Below are 17,345 nucleotides of genomic sequence, written 5' to 3'. Positions count from 1 at the left end.
TTAACTGTCCCCCTCCCTAATCTTTCTTTGCCCTTGTTTTATGCATGGATCGATCGGCCGCATGCAGCCATGGGCAATCATGCTTAAAATTAGCAGCTACAGCAAGTGTGAAGCAAATGCCTCGACAGGAATGATTCCCGGCGTTTACGTATGCCTCAATCAAGCCGCACATCTTTCCCCTTTTTCTCCTGCATCCTCAATCATTTGGTCTCCCAACACAGATGGGATGAGATGGGATCCATGCAAATTTTTTTTACATAATTAGTACACTTTCTGTCTGACTACTGTCTTCCTTCGCAGCTTACTGGAGCCTGACTGACACACTGCGTGTCGTCATCCCAACTAATTCTAATTTCGCCTTGCATTAGCTGTTCAATTTGTTGCAGGTGGGAAAAGAAGTTGGTCACCCCAAAATGTATTAGCTAGCTAGGTAGGCACTGGGTCGCTGACAGAAAGCTGGCAGTGGATGAGAATGTGGGGAAAGAGACTAACACAAAAATTAATTAGGGGACTGATAACAGCAGCAGGATCTTTGAGCTGGGTTCAGTGATCAGTACAGAGAAGAACCAAACCTGGTTTCAACAAGCTGGTCCTATAGTTGCATGAATGAATTCAGCAGCGTCGACAACATTCACGCCTGCTTTATCACTATACAGTTACATGTTGTTTACTTTTCAGTTTCCATCTTAGTTTGTGTTAACAAAGAAAAAAGTGGAAGGCCAATCCGGGTTTTGACACTTGGCTCCATATAAGACTCAATTCTTGCACTTCTTACGAGTCAGGATTTATAGTAGTTAAGCCATACAATGGCGCTAAGAAAACAGTACTACGACGACATGTTTGCTATTGTTTCATTGTAACTTGGCCATCATGGCACTGGTGTTACCCTTTTTCAACATCAGAGGCTGAAAAAGCCAGAACCACACTACCCAGACAAAAAAAAAGGTTAACCATGCATCACCTCTCTCTTTTCCTTTTTCGTTTGCGAGTCAAAAGGTTAGCCGTCAATGACGGTACACACAAAGTGACTCCTCAGCACGATATGCATAATTTTTTTTAACAGAAGTACTATATAGCTCACCCAAAACTATATACAAAGCTAGGATACATAGAGCTACATTTCTCTCTCTGGGAAGGACCCGGTTTTATTTTGTACATGCACTAGCTAGATGCTGCTGCTTGTACACCTTACCTACACAAATGGAGCTGCACTACACTAACAGCAGTCCTTCAGACCTCACCACTTTATTCTACTACTGCAGCTGGGTTTACTTGCTCCATCCAGGAACTCAGACTCAGCCACAACAAACTAATGGACCAGCTCGCAACCGATTCTCATACAATGGGCCTGGAAAGTTGTTGGGTTGCATAGCATCTACTAGTACCTGGAAGTGGGGACTGGCACTATGAAGGTGTGCGTGTGGTGGTGGACAACTAGACACCATGAACTCTTCGGTTGCTTCCAGATGCTGTTCTTGATGAATAATTCGCCACCAGCTCAATCGATCTTCACCTGCTCGCTTTTGGAGCCGGGCCGGCCATTGTTTGGGTATCTACCGCTCCGTTGCTGGCTCTTAGTCTTCGCAACCAATCGCTTGCGAACCGAGTCTTGCACTGACATCATGTCATGCATGCTGTCGTGGAGCTGCTTGCACTGCTCGTCAAGGGCTAGCATGGGGAATGGTTCCTCGATCAAAACACCGACCTGAAATGTGCTAGGTGTTATTGTGTTACACGGGTAGAGGAAGGGTGGGGTGGGATACATGTAACTGAAGAGACGGAGCAGATTTGAAACACTGCATTTATGATTCAGTAACCTTTTCAGCATCAGAAGACAATGAGCATACTACATTTTTGGCAGAATAAAGTAAGAATCATGAGTTATGACGATCTAGTCTTATCTGTATAACATTTAAGACTAACGGCTACTTGCTCAGCATGCGTATATAAAGTCACCCAAAACAGGGTTCCTAGATCTTCCAGAAAGACAACCTTCTGCAAGTGCCGCTCTGTCAAACTCCAAAGACCAACCACAAGATTATTTTGGATTGACAAAAAGTAGGGTATATACAAGGCTAACCAAACTACCCTTATTGAGATATCCTAAAAAATACCTATTGGTTTGTCCAAGTTCAGGCGGATTTTCGTCACAATTCTAGAGCAAGTCAGTGGCTTCAATTTTATGAAAAATCAGTGTCTGTGGCTCTTAGCTAGCAAATCACTATTTATGAACAGTGTTAGATACAAGGACATATTGCAGGGTGAAAACAAGTAGAACTTACTTCCTCAATGCAGAATAAAGAGGCAGCACTGATAAAAGTAGCTGGAACGACTATCCATTTACATTCCGACCATAGTATCACTGGAAGCGTAAGATGCCACAGAACAAGGAATCTTGAAGTAAGCCTAGTGTATGACAGGGGGACAGGAATCCCAATGATCTGCTCACAGACACAAATTCCTTCAAGAAAACCAGACAGTTTAGACTCCTACAATCAAGAAAATTAATAGGATTAGGTTATAGATTACACGATGCCTTGAAGGCTTTGTAGAACAATAGGACAGAAAGGTCACCATGATGCTTCGCCTATGTTCCTCAAAGTCCAGCATCTGAAGACTCTGCGAAATGAACTCGATGATACAACGAGGCCGGTGTTTTGACGTGAGAACAACATTCAAGTCGTCTTCTGCGAGCAAACCCTGAAGATCCTTTCTTATGTCGGAGTTGCTAGTTATATGACACTGCACAAAAAGAAAACATCAAGCGTAACGTTAATTGTATCTATTTCAGAGAGTGATTAAAATCAAGTTCAGATGAATGGAAGCGGGAAAAATTATACAAGGACATGATCAATTGCAAGAGCCAAAAAGTAATCAATAGCAGTTCTAGTGCAGCCCAGTGATATTAAATCTGTACTGGTTCGAGTAAAACCATATTGCCTTACAACATGTCTGTGGACACTTTATTAAAATCAAGCAAAACTTTTCAAGGACATGTCAGTTGCACGCACGTGCACATCAACGATGCAGATCGAATTATACAGGGACATGATTAATTGCAAGAGCCAAAAGCGCACCACTTTGCTGAATTAATAGCAGCTCCAGATCAGCCCGGTGATACTAAATTTGTACCGACTTCAGTAAAATCATGATGCCTTATGGTACAGTACATGTTCCTAGGCTATTAATTCAGACGAAGCAGAGTTTTTGAGGACAAACATAACCCAATTTAACTGGGCACATGGTGTCGTGTCCTTGCAACGAAATCATTCGAATTGATTGCTGCCCCGGAGGAACTAACGCAAGTGAATAATCGCTCACCTTGAGCGCAACAGGGAATGCAAGGATGTAGTTGACGAGCGCGGTCCTCCCAGCCGGCTCGTCCGTCCCGTCTCCGGCAACACCGCCCGCCGGATGCATGACCATGCCGACGAGCTCGGCGGCGCCGGCGAGCACGCGGATCCAGGCCTTGCGGCCCTCGTCGAAGCGCGCGTAGGAGGCCTCGGTGCGGAAGACGAGGAGGAGCGCGAGCGCGGGGGCCGTGAGCTGGTAGGGCAGCGAGGACGCCGTGAGCGCGTATGCAGGGACGAGCGTGTTGTAGGTGGCCACGGCGGCGGCGACGGCGGTGAAGGCGGAGACGGGCGGGGCCAGGGAGAGGATGACGCGGGAGGAGAGCGAGGAGAGGAGGTGCCGCAGGTGGCGGCGCGAGCTCCGGTGCTCCCGCCACTGCTCGTGCGTGTAGAGCGGGCGCGGGTCTCGCACCCGCCGTTCCGTCACGGCGTCCGCCCAGTCCGGTACGGCGGTGAGCAGCGAGAGGAGCGGGTTAGGGTTTGGGGGTGCGGGTTTGGCGGGTTGCGGTTGGTCGGGGAAGCAGCGGGCGAGGTGGAGGTTGTGGTGGCGGCGGACGGGGTTGGATGTAGGAGGGTGGGGGCGGCGGTGTGAAGGGGTCGAGGAGGGCCTCGACGGCGGCGCCGGCGGCATGGCCGGAGGACGGGGAGCGGGGCTAGGATTTGGTTGCCCTCAAGCCATTGCCATTGGAGTGGAGTGGAGTCTGTGGCCGAGGAAAGGATGCGGCGAGAGCTTCGACGGAGTCCTAATGCTGCCACGTGTCCATCTTCCTTCGTCTTGTTCTTTTCCGAAAATCCTCTAAGGCGCGGCCGTTCGCGCTTTAGTAGCTACGAGCTAATACTGGGCCGAATGGGCCTCCAATCTCCAAACCAGCCCACGCGAGCCAACGTCCCATCTGGACCGCACGATCTTAATGGAACAGCAGTATATATAGTCCCAACCTCTCGGTAGGGTTCCCTTTCCTCTCTCTCCCCCAGCGCCGACGCTCGAAGGCACCAAAGCTCACGCAGCGCCGCCGCTCCGCTCCTCCACCTTGAGCGCCAGCGGCAGAGGCAGCCATGGCCGTCGGGAAGAACAAGCGCATCTCGAAGGGGAGGAAGGGCAGCAAGAAGAAGATGTGAGCGCACCCTTTACCCGCTCATTCCCTTTTACCTCTATGATCCGGATTCGTTCGTCTGATCTTATTTTCCCCTCGTGCGTCGATGATTCTTCGGCAGCGTCGATCCCTTCACCAAGAAGGAGTGGTACGACATCAAGGCGCCGCTGATCTTCTCGACCCGCAACGTCGGGAAGACCCTCGTCTCCAGGACCCAGGGCACCAAGGTATGCCGGTCTTCCTTCCCTCTGGAGTCTGCGCCATTTTATACCCCACGTTCTGCGCACCAAGGTTTAGCTGCGTATTCGATTCCCTGCTCGTCGTACATGCCGTGTATACTTATGAGAGCAAATGGTTAAACTTTTTTCACGATAACGTGGGTGGGCATAGGGTATGCAAGCAAAACAGAGAAGTGCGCCATAGATTAAGACGACCCACAAATTTTGCCTCCCTCCCAGGTTATGTACATTTGTCGATGGGAACATTAAATATTTCGAAGAAAAATGAAATCTGCCTGCAGTAGTTTATTTCCTTGTAACTGTTATACTCTGGCTTCCTGGTAAAGGAGCTGAGGTTTGATCTAAAAAAGGGTTGCTAATGTTAGTTGTATGCAGTTCGGTTATACACCTGTGAATGCTTATATATGAAGATTGATGTCTTGGACACATGCCACAGTTTGTTTTAGCAGTGCCACTATATTATTGTATTTGAACAGTAAGATTGTTTCATGGATACAATAATTATAGCTCATCGATGTTCTTTAATGCTTTCCTATCTTTTTATTAGACTCAGCATTGAAGTGTTTATTTTGTCCTAATTAATGCAGTGCCCTGGTCGTTGTTGTTAGTGCATCAGCATGTTTTGTTCATAATATACAGCATTAGTTTCCTTATGAATTAAAAGATAAAACATATTTCTATTACCAAAACATTTATGGCAGCACAAAAAATTCTTTGGTGTCACTTGACATCACAGATTACTTGTGGCTTCGCCACTGTGCGTAGTCGTCAGCCTGTAATTGAAATCCTAGTTTTAGGAATTCCTTTGTTTTCTTAGCTTATCTTGTCTTGCATGGTTTGATTATTGTCTGACATCTCCGAATACATGTGGTTTTGCCACCATGTGTAGTTGTGGACCTGTAACTGAAATGCTACTTCTAGGAATTCCTGCGGCTTTTCTTAGTTTATCTCATCTTGCAAGGCTTGATTCTTGTTTATAAACACTGTTTGCTGATAGATAATCCTTTTCTTTCTTTAGATTGCTTCTGAGGGTCTGAAGCACAGGGTTTTCGAGGTATCCCTTGCTGATCTTCAGGCTGATGAGGATCAGGCTTACAGGAAGATCAGACTCCGTGCTGAGGACGTGCAAGGGAAGAACGTCCTCACAAACTTCTGGGTAATTATCTCTTCCTCATTGCAGCATCACTGATTCTGTGTTGTAGTTTATGTTGCTTACCAGTTTTTTCTTTTGTTAGGGCATGGATTTCACCACCGACAAGCTCAGGTCGCTTGTCAGGAAGTGGCAGACACTCATTGAGGCTCATGTGGATGTCAAGACAACGGATAACTACATGCTTCGCATGTTTTGCATCGGCTTCACCAAGAGGCGCCCAAATCAAGTGAAGCGCACCTGCTATGCGCAGAGCAGCCAAATCCGTCAGGTAAGCTTCCTTCACTATGCAGTATTATACGCCTACACTATCATAGAGCTGCTTATTTACTTCATTCACAATTGTGTTTAGATCCGCCGCAAGATGGTTGAGATCATGGTCAACCAGGCAACCAGCTGTGACCTAAAGGAGCTTGTGCAGAAGTTCATCCCTGAGGTGATTGGGAAGGAGATCGAGAAGGCAACATCGAGCATCTTCCCCCTGCAGAGTGTGTTTGTACGCAAGGTGAAGATCCTGAAGGCGCCGAAGTTCGACCTTGGAAAGCTCATGGAGGTAATAAACTAATAGCCATAGGCATGATTCAATGTCTAAATTTCTTTAGACATTCTAATCTCACCCATGTTGCCCATTCCAGGTCCACGGCGACTATAAGGAGGATGTTGGCATGAAGGTCGACAGGCCTGCTGAAGGAGATGAGGCCATCATCCCTGGAGCGGAGGATGTTGCTGCTGCTGCTGAGTAGAGGATCACCTTTTGGGTGCTTCAACTTTTAGATGTGGTTATGGATGATGGTGGTTTAAACGAAATGTTTAGTTTTAATTTCTGCATGAGCACAAATATTTTGCCTCTGTTATGAATTTTGAGATTATGCCACTGCAAGTTTGTGGCACGTTAGAAAAATTGCTATTGAAAAAACGCTGGTTTCTCTTTAGGCCCCGTTTGGAACACAGCGTAGGAAACGCAGGGATAAGAAAAATACAGGATTTGAGATGACATGGCTAACAAATCCTTACAAGGCCCCGTTTGGAACACAGGGCAGGAAAAACACAGGAACTGACCTAACATGCCTCACAAATCCTATAAAGATTTAGCCATTTGGAATACAGGAAAGGGAAAGTATAGAAAACTTCAAATCAAATTTGTCTCTTGGGAAATCTTAAATTAAATCAACGAATACCTTGAATCTAACATTCTAGATGTGGAAGGCGTGGATGCAAGAAATCTGTGCAATGGTATCACGGTACCTACACTGATTAAACCTGCTAGCAGGCAAGCGCTGCTTCCAGCCGTTTCCACGAGCATGAGTTCGCCGGTGGCTGGGCGCTGGACACCACCTCAACCTAGGCGTATCGGCTGCTCGGCCGCCGCTGCCGACTAGGAAGAAATCGTTGCGCTCAAAGAAAAAAAACTAGGAAGAAATCGTAACTCACGTCTCGCTTGGCCGGTTTCCGAATTTTCTATTGCTGTGTAGAGAAAGGTTGACGGTCTTGGCGGGCGTTTTTCGCGTGAGCGAGCGAAACGAAGCAGCCAAAGCGTGCCAGGATTCTTTCCATTAGATATGACCGGATGCTTTTTTCTCTGTAAAATGTGAAGGATGGGAAGCCAATCCTCTGGAATTCATTTTCCTATTCCTGTGTTCCAAAGGGCATCGAGGAAATTTTTCATACGAAAATCCTATCCTACAAAATTCCAATGAGACTCCCATGTTCCAAATGAGGCCTAAGATTATCCATGTTTGTGAGCATTGCAGATCAGTTTTTGTATGCTTCAATTCAGATGGTGCATTGGAGAGATACATGCCCTGTTATGTTCACTGACTCCGTCCTAAATTTGTGCTCCCCATTTGCATGACCTAGAGAAATCTGTGAAATTAAAAGAAAACTACAATTGCTAGAATAGGGCCGTCTTCACCGTTGCCAGTCTGTAAGCTCAATTCAGAGACCTACCAACCACGGACGGAGGACCCAGTAGGGCAAGGTAGGGCGGCCGCCCTACCTTGATTTTTGCCTCAATTATGAATTGGGGAAGATGAAACGGAAAGCTAAAGGGCAGAATCCGTTCGTGGGGTGATGGGAGGATAAACGGTTGGGAGAGAGAGAGAATCGAAGGGGAGATCAACCTGCGGTGGAGTTGCTCGCGCGAGGAGAAAGACGAGCTAGGGGGCTGGGGCGCTCCACAGAGGGATAGGAGGGAGGGGTGGCGGTGCTCGCGCAAGGAGGAAGACGAGCCATAGAGCGAGGAGGAAGAAAATCCTACGAGACCTGATCTGGTCTAATTGTCCATTGAGTTAGACTATGGGGGGGGGGGGGATTTGATCTTTAACCCCACCTTTCCTGGTCGGTCCTTTCCTGGGAGAAAATCAGGGAGAAGGGGACTACGGGAGGAAGGGGAGCACACATGGTGCGCATGTCGCCGGAGGAGGAGCACGAGCTATTGCCGGCCAGTGCCACCACGCAGTAGCGACGAACGAGATGGAGGAGGGGGTACCTGCAGGACGATGGGGTCGTAGAAGGGTTGCTGCCGCCAGATGAAGAGAGAAGACAGGGGTAGATGACGAACTGAAGAACCAAAAGACAAAAGAGAGGCGATGTTGTTTTATGCTGTGGAATCGATTGATGTACAACGTCCGAACAATCCGTTTTGGCACCGAACCACAGGAATTGAGAACAATTAACAAAAGAGTAAATGAGATTTTTATCGTGTTTTATTATTTGCAACGTCACATTTCACGTATTTAAGAAGTTTCAGCATAATGAAAATTTTGACCTGGTATCATATGATTTTATTCCAAGTCAGGGGGACGGAGCGCTCGGCAATGAGATGAGACAGAGGGAGGGAGAGGTGTTTTAGCTGGCCAACGGCTCGCTCCGCTACTAACCAGGCTTAGCCCGGCTCGGCCCTCAGACTCACGTATAAACGGGTCGTGCCGTGCCGTACCGCTAAGGCGAAGGGCATGCCTAAGCACGACATATGTGAAAAAGAAGATAGTTGCACAATTCATCTGATGTAAATAAGAATGTGTCTTTTGCTTGTACTTGTGCATTTTTTCTCAACCTTTTAGCCACGACTGATGAAGTGTTTTCTCGTAGGACAACTTCTTAATTATTTTGGCTATATACAGTTGATGCCCATGCACGACACCTTCTTAATTATTTTGGCTATATACAGTTGATGCCCATGCACGATTGCTCACCATTGCCTTAATTGTCTTTCTTTTACCCGCATTTTTTGCTTGACGATAGAGAATCATTATCACGTGGTGTATTTTTCTTTAGCTACGTTCCGATTTGACAGATCATGTTTCATATTCTGTAGTTCTTGCTGATGAGATAGCATATCTCTAGAAGTATGGAGAAAAATCTTATTTATTATGTCAAATATCTACCTGATTTTTTTAGTCGGTAAATACTAAGATATCTTTACAAACAAACAAAAATAACTATATATTTATTCTTATAAAAATTGAGTTGTTGCTCATCCGTTCACTACATCTAGAAACTGTTTGGAAATCATATTCATTGCAATATATTCAATGTGGTAGATATTAATTGATATTTGGTGCAAAGTTGAGTAATAAGGCCCAAATATATAAAGAACTCATGTAATACAGAAGTGTAAAATAACTTTAAATTGTATTAAACAAATATTTAGTTAGTAGACAATATTATATGATAAGATGAACTAGATAGAAGTTAATTGCAAAAAAGATAAAGAAACCAAAATTATTAAAAAAATTTTGCAAACATAGAAAATATTGCTAGAATACGAGTTTGCCCTACCTGAAAAAACATTTGTTCTCCGTTCATGCAACCGAGACCATCAGGGTGGTGTGTCCGTCCTTCTGTTCCAAACCCGTTTACGGCTGCTGGATTTGACGACTTCCTCGGGGTGGACGACGACCACCCTCTCGGCGTCGACGGCGACCAGCCCCTTGTGGACGTGGACGGCCAGGAGGAGGAGCCTGCTCTCGCGTTTCTCAATCCAGACGTCCCACCCATTGGCATGCACACCGCCGCAATGGAGTGGTAGGCATAGTTCCCATCCCATCCCTCTCCCTCTCCCTCCTCCCTCCAGTTCTTCCATGCAACTAATTTGCTGTCGCCATTTTTATGAAACAGCCTCAGGCTGAGGCTTGATTATCCGCCCAGGCCTCCCACATGGGGCCGCAAGCCACGCAAGTATGCCTTCCACAGGAAGATCGTTAGGCAGAACCCTCCTGGCTCCAGAGCCCTGTTCCCCTTCGTGCGCTTTCCGCGGATCCAGACACCACCGGTTCGTAATCTTCGACTTCGATCTTTCTGATGTGTATAGGGCGTATATACGTATTTCCGTGCTTTATCTCTCTGATGTGTATGTGGCGTATATACGTATTCCATTAAATCTCTCTGATGTGTATATATGTATTTCAGTGTTTTTTTTATCTCTACACATTTTTCTGTCTTCTGATTTTAGTCACTACAATAGAATATCTGCTGTAACAAAATGTGGGCCACTTAAAGCTTGTGTTCATTTTAGATTCATACCATGTTAATGATTTTTGTATATTTGTTAATCTCTCTTGGTCATGATCTGCGATCTGCTGATATGTGTATAACTACAGCCTACACCATATTCTTCACCATCACCAGTAGATATTCTATCGTAGTGACTAAACAAATGTAGGCGGTTTCTTCAGTTTAAGTTAGTCCATGCTTCTGTATTTGATTTTGGTTAAATCTCTGGATGTGTAGTTTTAATCTAACCATTAATTGTTAAACTCAAACCAATACAAATGCAGGTGGTTTCTAATCCAGTTTCCGAGTCTGAGGGTCAGTTTGGTATTGCTGAATTGTGTTGCGTTGAACTTATTTTATAATCTGCTGTGAGAAAATGTACACGAAAGTAGGCAAAAGTTGGTTAGCCAAACACGAAAATAATGAAAAGCAGGTGAAAAACGGGATTATGAGAATCCACCTCAATGCCAAACACAGCCTAAGATTATGAACAATTTGCTCTAACTTGTGAAGGCTAGTCTCTAGAAAGGGCTATAAAAGTTTATTGGTTATGTTGCTAGTTTTTATTGTCAGTACGTATCAGTAGTCTTCGTTATGAAGTGCCTAGTCCTCATTTCATTTACTCACTCCGTTTGGAATTACTTGTCGCAGATATCTGCGACTTTGTACTAAATCTGCGATAAGTAATTCTGGCCGGAGGGAGTATTAAATGTCTTCTCACTATCAAATTAGTTTTGTTCAGCAGCCTCGTGTAAAATTCAGTCTTCAATTTCTTCTTTTTTTAGACTTTCTTATTCTCATGTTATCTGTGTCTTACTTCAGTTTTGGTGTAAGTTCCAGTTAGTTGGTACTGATTAGATTCCAGCCTGGTTTGCTCACTGCTGTCAGATTCACAGTTACTCCCTCTGTTCCTAAATTATTGAATCAAATTTGTCCAAATATGGATTTATCTGTTCATTAAAAGCGTCTAGATACATGTAATATTTCGACAGCAATTTAGGATCAGAGGGAGTAATATTTTGTCGTGTTTTCTTGCAGTGTCATTTTATATGCATTCTGATTGGTATCTTTGATTTTCGTGGTGACTGAGTTCAGTTTTAACTTTGCTTTAGTGTTAAGCATTAACTCTCTCTTTGTTTAATTGTAGTTCACTGAAGCTCTGCAATTTGAGCCAGCTCCTCCATCCGGCAACCCTGTTGTGGATGCCATATTGCCATCAACTCGTCCGCTTTACATTTGCTGGAGAGTACAGCGCGTCTTCCAAAAACAATCTATGCAAGGATGGGGTTCCGTTCAAGGAACATTCAGGCATACAACTTTGTCACCAACAACCTGTGGGCGCAGCATCAAACTAAACTTGCCAAGTTGGCTGTGATGATAGAAGGTGTCAAAGCTGCTGGGGCCGAAACTATCACAGTTCCAGATTGGTTTGCTGGAAAACCATTTGAGTTTTAGCCTTTTCCCATTACTTCCTATGCTGCAAGTTCGACTACAAGCTTTATCTCGGCAATCCAAAGCTTTTGAAATCTTGTTCCGTCCGTTTCCTTTGAGTTTGTGTACAGAGTTATGTGAGTTCTATGCTCATTACATTGCTGCAATGTTGACAGCCAAGTGGCGCCATCACTGCAATAACAAGTTTTGTGGTGAAAATCTCTGAATATGTCCCTCTGTTTCCCTGCTGTGAACTTGGAAATGAATTGAAACCCTTTTCAACCATATGTGATGGTTGCTGACCTGAGTTCTAGAGCATTACCTGTGAACTTTATCTTGTGTTTTGTAGATTCAGATTCAGAAATTTGTCCAGTGTTCTGTAGTGTAGTCGTGTCCTGTTACTTCTGTGAATTATACAAAGAATCAGTGTCTTTATTTCAGAGTTGTCCTTATGTTTTTTTTGTATACCTATCAACTTTCCTGCTTCTTATATGTTTTCTTTGTTTTGTTTAGTAAGTTGATCTTTATTTCAGAGAAATTGCTTCTTTTGTCTCGGTCAAACTAATTTTTAGTTTGCGCTCCTTAATCTCTATTCTTTCTTTGATTTGTCATTGCTGTGTAGTTGTGACATTGAGTTGCTAATAAAGCTTATTTAATCTGAAAGAAGTTTATGCCAAACTGCTTCACATGTGTATGATTACCTGCTTACGCCGGTACCAATTATGCTTCAAACTCACTGTTATGCTTCAACTCTGGATGATGATGACCTTCGTTGGTAGATGTGGTGTCAGGGGGTCCAGTGAGTGTAGAGGGAGTCGGTGAGTCATGGGTGCTGCCTGGGGGCAATACTTCTGTTAGAATGTATAATTAGGACATGTTTTTTTAGGGGAATAATTAGGACATGTTAATTACGTAAGAATCTATAGTTACGTGAGCCATCGCTTCCCCCTGTGTTTAACATGTACCATTCTCAGTTTCTTTTGCATCAACTTCTAGCAACTCCAATGTCGGAATGTCCAATGCCCCGTGCTGCATATGCGCCCCGGGCCAGACGTTTGCCCTTCTCCCTCCCTTTCTGTTTGTTAATTTCTATACTAGTACTACTCTTTATTAATTTGCAGTCTGCGGCCCCGCAACATCGTTAATAAAACCAGTTCAGAAAACCATCATCGCCACCCAGTCACGATCATCTGTCTACCACACATGCCCAAAATAAAAACCAGGACACCATCAATCAATGAATTTTTGCGGGCCGCTATCACGGAACAACCTCCTGTGATTACCTCTACCTCCACCGGATCGTACTGATCGTCTGCACCTGCCGTGGTTACCTCTCTCCAAGCTTTTCTCGCGCACCTCAAACGCCCGAATCTCCTTACCCTGCGCGCCGCGGCCGCCCGCCGCGGCCGCCTCCGCCGTTCTCCTCTCCTCCGCTGCCATGGAGACCGGAACAGCCGCCTCCATGGTCCTCGTCTCGATGGTCTTCGCCATTGAAGACAACCACCCGCTGCGGAAACTCCGGCCAATACCAGTACCGCGGGCCGCCAATTGATGGATTTTAGGTAAACCTGTGATTTCTGTGAGTAGGCTCGGTAATGATTGAAGGTTTCTTTGACAACAGCGGCAGTACCTGCCTGTTTTTTTTCTGCTTCTGGGATGTCGTGTAGATAGAGAATAGCAAGGTTGAACCATGTCTGCATTGGAGATATCGCCACGATTTTGTTATCACAAACCAGTGCGTAATCTAAATTTCCAGTTTATTTTTTCTCTAAGCCTCTTACTAATAATACATTTTCTATGATGTTTTTTAACAGGGGAACAGGTGTATATAAAATGAATGTATGCAGAGAAAATATTGTATATGGCGTGTAAGTTCTTCAAGTCTATGTGCATTGCATATTAGAGAGTGTTAATTTTACTCTTCTGTATACGTAGGATGGTTAAATCCAAGCTTTGATACTCCATTTTGTACAGGTGATGCTTCATGTGAACGGTGATCAAACCGTACCACAATAGCACATAAATTGTTCTATTCTTGCACACCAGGTATTTATGTTTTGTCCAAATTTTTACCCGTTTTACCCGTAGGGACACCATAGAGGCATAGAAGGATTTGAGGTTTATTCATTTGGTATTAGTGTACTGTTACAAAATTGTGCTTGAATTTGATGGACAATTTTTGTAGATTTGATCAAGTTTTTATTAAAATTGTTCCCTCAAGATTTTGAACTAAACTGATCGCCTTTAATGTGATTCTCCCTCATAGCATTTTAAGTTCATATGGTAATTAAGCTTGCTGATCAAAAGAAAATTATTCCAGCGCAATTTTTTTTATCTCTTTAGACTGTACTGTGCTTCCTGATACGATGGTACGCATGCTCCAATCTTTTGTGTCACATGACTTGCAATTTTATTGCATCTTACAGAATCATATTTGGGCCAATAGTCTCTTCTTGAATACAGTTATACTCCGTACAATTGAATTTTTTTTATTGAATTTAATAGATCATGGTGTAACAAAACCATTTTTCTGCAGATCAAGGGTATTCAATTTTTATGAAGAACTTGCCTTTCAATGCCAACTGTTAAAATGGTTGTGTGTGAGTTCAGACCGTTTAGTGATATCAAGCCTTGTGGTATACAACTTATACAAATAGGTTAGCTCATTTTTGGGGTTCTTCAACTAGGATTTGTATATGTTTTCCTTTTGTACATATCCCTGTAATTAATCTAGCCATATTTTTGGTTCTTCATATATTTTTCTTTTGCTGCGCACACTGACATATGTATATTCCACTCCTGTAGGAAGTGAAAGTGATAAGGCAACGGATAATGGATGGTTGTTTGTCCGGAACGATCAGAATCTACTGCGAAGCTATCTCTCAGCTTGTGAAGTCATTTGCTACGGCGACACCAAATAGTTATGTTCAGTGTTGTCAAGTCGTGGGTGGAAGGTTAGGTCGGATGTTTGACTAGGTTAACGGTTCGGCATTTGTGCATCTCCACCAAGGTAGTCCACCCTCTCGCCTAAATCTGAAACAAGATCTTTGTGCGAATATCTCCGTCAGCCTCAAATAGGTGATATTCACAATTCTCAAAACAGAGTCTATACCTAGATTGTCCATGTTGATTGTATTATTAGTTTTTCTCCCACGTTGTCTCAAGGCCCGCGTTGTCTCAAGAATTGGAATGTGTATATGTACATAAGAGCGATGACTTTTTATCTGATAAATACTGACTACCCATTATTCCTTTCATCATTCTTTTTATTTGTGTGTTGCAACTTACGGGCACTTAACTTGTTACACTTTAAACTAGAGGGGAATTAACTGACCACCTGACAACTTTTGTTGTTCTCTCTTTCTCCCTCTCCCATTTTTAAGTACACTATGGTACATGCCATATTTTTAAGTACATATTTAATACATTATGGTATAAAAATGTACCCTATTAGTTTTTAAGTACTCGTGTGCATGAACTTATGATATGAGTACATCATAGTACATAGCAAATACATCGGGTACATGGCAATATATCATCAATTTTATGTACCTCATCAATTGAAGTACCCTGTCAATGCTCATCTACATTACGATTACAATAAAAAATACTAAGTACCTTCTCAACGTGACTCATAAATTTTTAGTACCTTGTCAATATACACATGATGCTACAATTAAGAATTAATAACTGCGTCATCAATTACAAATACATCACAGAACAATCACATCACCTTTCTAAGTACCTCATCAATCAAAGTACCACATCGATCTATGTTTGTACTCTCAGTTCAAAGAGAAACCGTGAGAGCAAAAATCAAAGTACCTCATGTACCTCTGTCCACGGTCCACGATGGGGACACACAAACCAAAACAATACCAGATCCGCGCGATGGCGGTGGGGTCACAGGAGGCCTCCTCGTCGTCTCTCTCCAAGCGGTGGGCGCCCGCAGGGTGCGGGAGGCAGGGCTCACAAGATCTCACCGAAGACGGGCGCAACAGGCAGTCGGACCGGCAAGGTGCTACAGCAGCGGAGCTCGCAGGATCTCATCGGCGGCGAGCGCAGCATGCGACTGGAGGAGGTCGGGCCGGTGATGTGCAGGTGCGGGGGAGAGAGACGCGGCCAGGGATACGAAGGAGGATAGAGAGGGAGGAGAGAGGACCGCCTGCTAATCATATGGTCTCAAAGATTAAAAAAAGAAGAAGTGCACACGTGTGTGGTCTAGAAGGTGGGGGTAGAAAACCGGCAAAGGGGGGGGGGGGTACCTGGAGGTTTGGCTTTTGGAAGCTCTTGGAGCCCGAATCGGAGAGGACCGTGCTTTCCTTTCCGAGCTAGGGAAGGTACCGATCTCACCCTAGTTAACTCTAGCGTGGCGATGCATTTGGACCGGACTCGTCCGTTTCTGTCCGCGCAGACAAAACGCATGCCCAGGGTCCGCTGTTTTCTCTGTGAGGACGCATTCCGGAACCAAATCTGGGTCGGGTTTGCGTCCACACAAACCGGAAATGGACCGGCGCCCGTCCGCCTCGGTCAAACCTTTTTGGCTTCCTAGCGCCATCTGTCAGCGACCCACCAACCACACCACGGTCATATTAAATGGGGACTCCGTCGTCCCTGTTTCCCACACCCCACTACACCACTCGCTCCCTTTCCCTAAGTTCGCCGCCACCTTCGACGAGCACCGCGGCCATGAATCCGCTGTTGTCACCTCCCAGGCCTAGGGTTTGCGATTTACAGTCTTTTCGTTAAAAAAAAAAGACAAACGCAGTGTCCACACGCTCTCCGTCCAGACCCAAATTTGGGTTGGAAATGGGTCGAGCCGGAGGAAAAAACAGACAGCCGTCGAAAGGGGTCGCTGCGTTGGGATGTGCGTTTCATTAGTCCGGCCCAAATGGGTCGCAACTCTGACCCGTACAACATTTACCGTGGGACGAGGATTCAGTGAAGCACCGCCTGTGAGTTTACAGTCACTGACATGTGGGACCGGACCCACTTGCCAGTGACCGTAAAGTCAAGGGAAGTAAGTCAGCGAGGCTGAGTCCTCACCGTGGACCGATTTATTATTAATCATGTTCGGGTTTTGGAAGCTCTTGGAGCCCAAGTCAGAGCGGAGTGTGCTCTCCTTTCCGAGCTGGGGAAGGAATCGATCTTGGGATTAGCCCCCTATATACGGCGGCCGTGGAGGCGAGACCACAAAGGCAAGTAATAAGGAAGATAAGAAACCGAATTAGCGGTCGATTTTGGGAGAGGAAAAAGAAATTATTGTTCGCACACGAACACGTCACGTGTACCCCCGGCGTCGAGCGCGATACGCAAGACACGTCATCGGAGGAGCCTCGCCGGAAGCGCGATACGCAAGACAGTCGGTGAGATCTTTTGAAACCTGAAACCCCACACGCTCGGGAGGGACCCTGTCTGGACGCACGGCGGCAATGGGCTGCCCTAGGTCAGTTCGCCTGCCCCTAGGACTTCATGGATCGAAGCTCTCCGGTTTGAAGAACGACGATGAACGAGAAGCAGAGAATAGGATGGGATAGGTTTGTAGATTGGTTTTTGCGATTGTGTGTGTTGTTTCAATCGGCCGTCA

General features: G+C 45.1%; 2 protein-coding genes and 1 long non-coding RNA gene across 3 annotated transcripts; 2 read left to right on the top strand and 1 right to left on the bottom strand.

Moving 5' to 3' along the window:
* Positions 1 to 946: 946 nt before the first annotated feature.
* Positions 947 to 4,086, bottom strand: LOC100834077 (UPF0187 protein At3g61320, chloroplastic). The gene is made up of 4 exons (XM_003562173.4): positions 3,322 to 4,086; positions 2,575 to 2,742; positions 2,283 to 2,489; positions 947 to 1,705 (listed from the first exon to the last, which is right to left on the bottom strand). Exons 1-4 carry the CDS (start codon positions 3,979 to 3,981, stop codon positions 1,499 to 1,501), a joined length of 1,242 nt encoding a protein of 413 aa, XP_003562221.1. The 5' UTR covers positions 3,982 to 4,086; the 3' UTR covers positions 947 to 1,498.
* Positions 4,087 to 4,302: 216 nt separating this feature from the next.
* Positions 4,303 to 6,749, top strand: LOC100838833 (40S ribosomal protein S3a). The gene is made up of 6 exons (XM_003558973.4): positions 4,303 to 4,465; positions 4,566 to 4,671; positions 5,702 to 5,839; positions 5,919 to 6,104; positions 6,186 to 6,386; positions 6,469 to 6,749. The coding sequence occupies exons 1-6, from the start codon at positions 4,407 to 4,409 to the stop codon at positions 6,574 to 6,576; spliced, it is 798 nt and encodes a 265-aa protein (XP_003559021.1). The 5' UTR covers positions 4,303 to 4,406; the 3' UTR covers positions 6,577 to 6,749.
* A 6,199-nt stretch (positions 6,750 to 12,948) lies between these two features.
* Positions 12,949 to 15,018, top strand: LOC104581902. Its single transcript, XR_730124.3, has 4 exons — positions 12,949 to 13,626; positions 13,733 to 13,804; positions 14,295 to 14,415; positions 14,564 to 15,018. It is a non-coding gene; the product is annotated as an uncharacterized LOC104581902 (long non-coding RNA).
* Positions 15,019 to 17,345: the final 2,327 nt, after the last annotated feature.

The sequence above is a fragment of the Brachypodium distachyon genome, chromosome 1 (genome assembly GCF_000005505.3).
Source record: "Brachypodium distachyon strain Bd21 chromosome 1, Brachypodium_distachyon_v3.0, whole genome shotgun sequence".
Classification (NCBI taxonomy): Eukaryota; Viridiplantae; Streptophyta; class Magnoliopsida; order Poales; family Poaceae; genus Brachypodium; species Brachypodium distachyon.
Note: the sequence above shows the minus strand (reverse complement) of the source record. Positions and strands in the feature narration are given on the sequence as shown.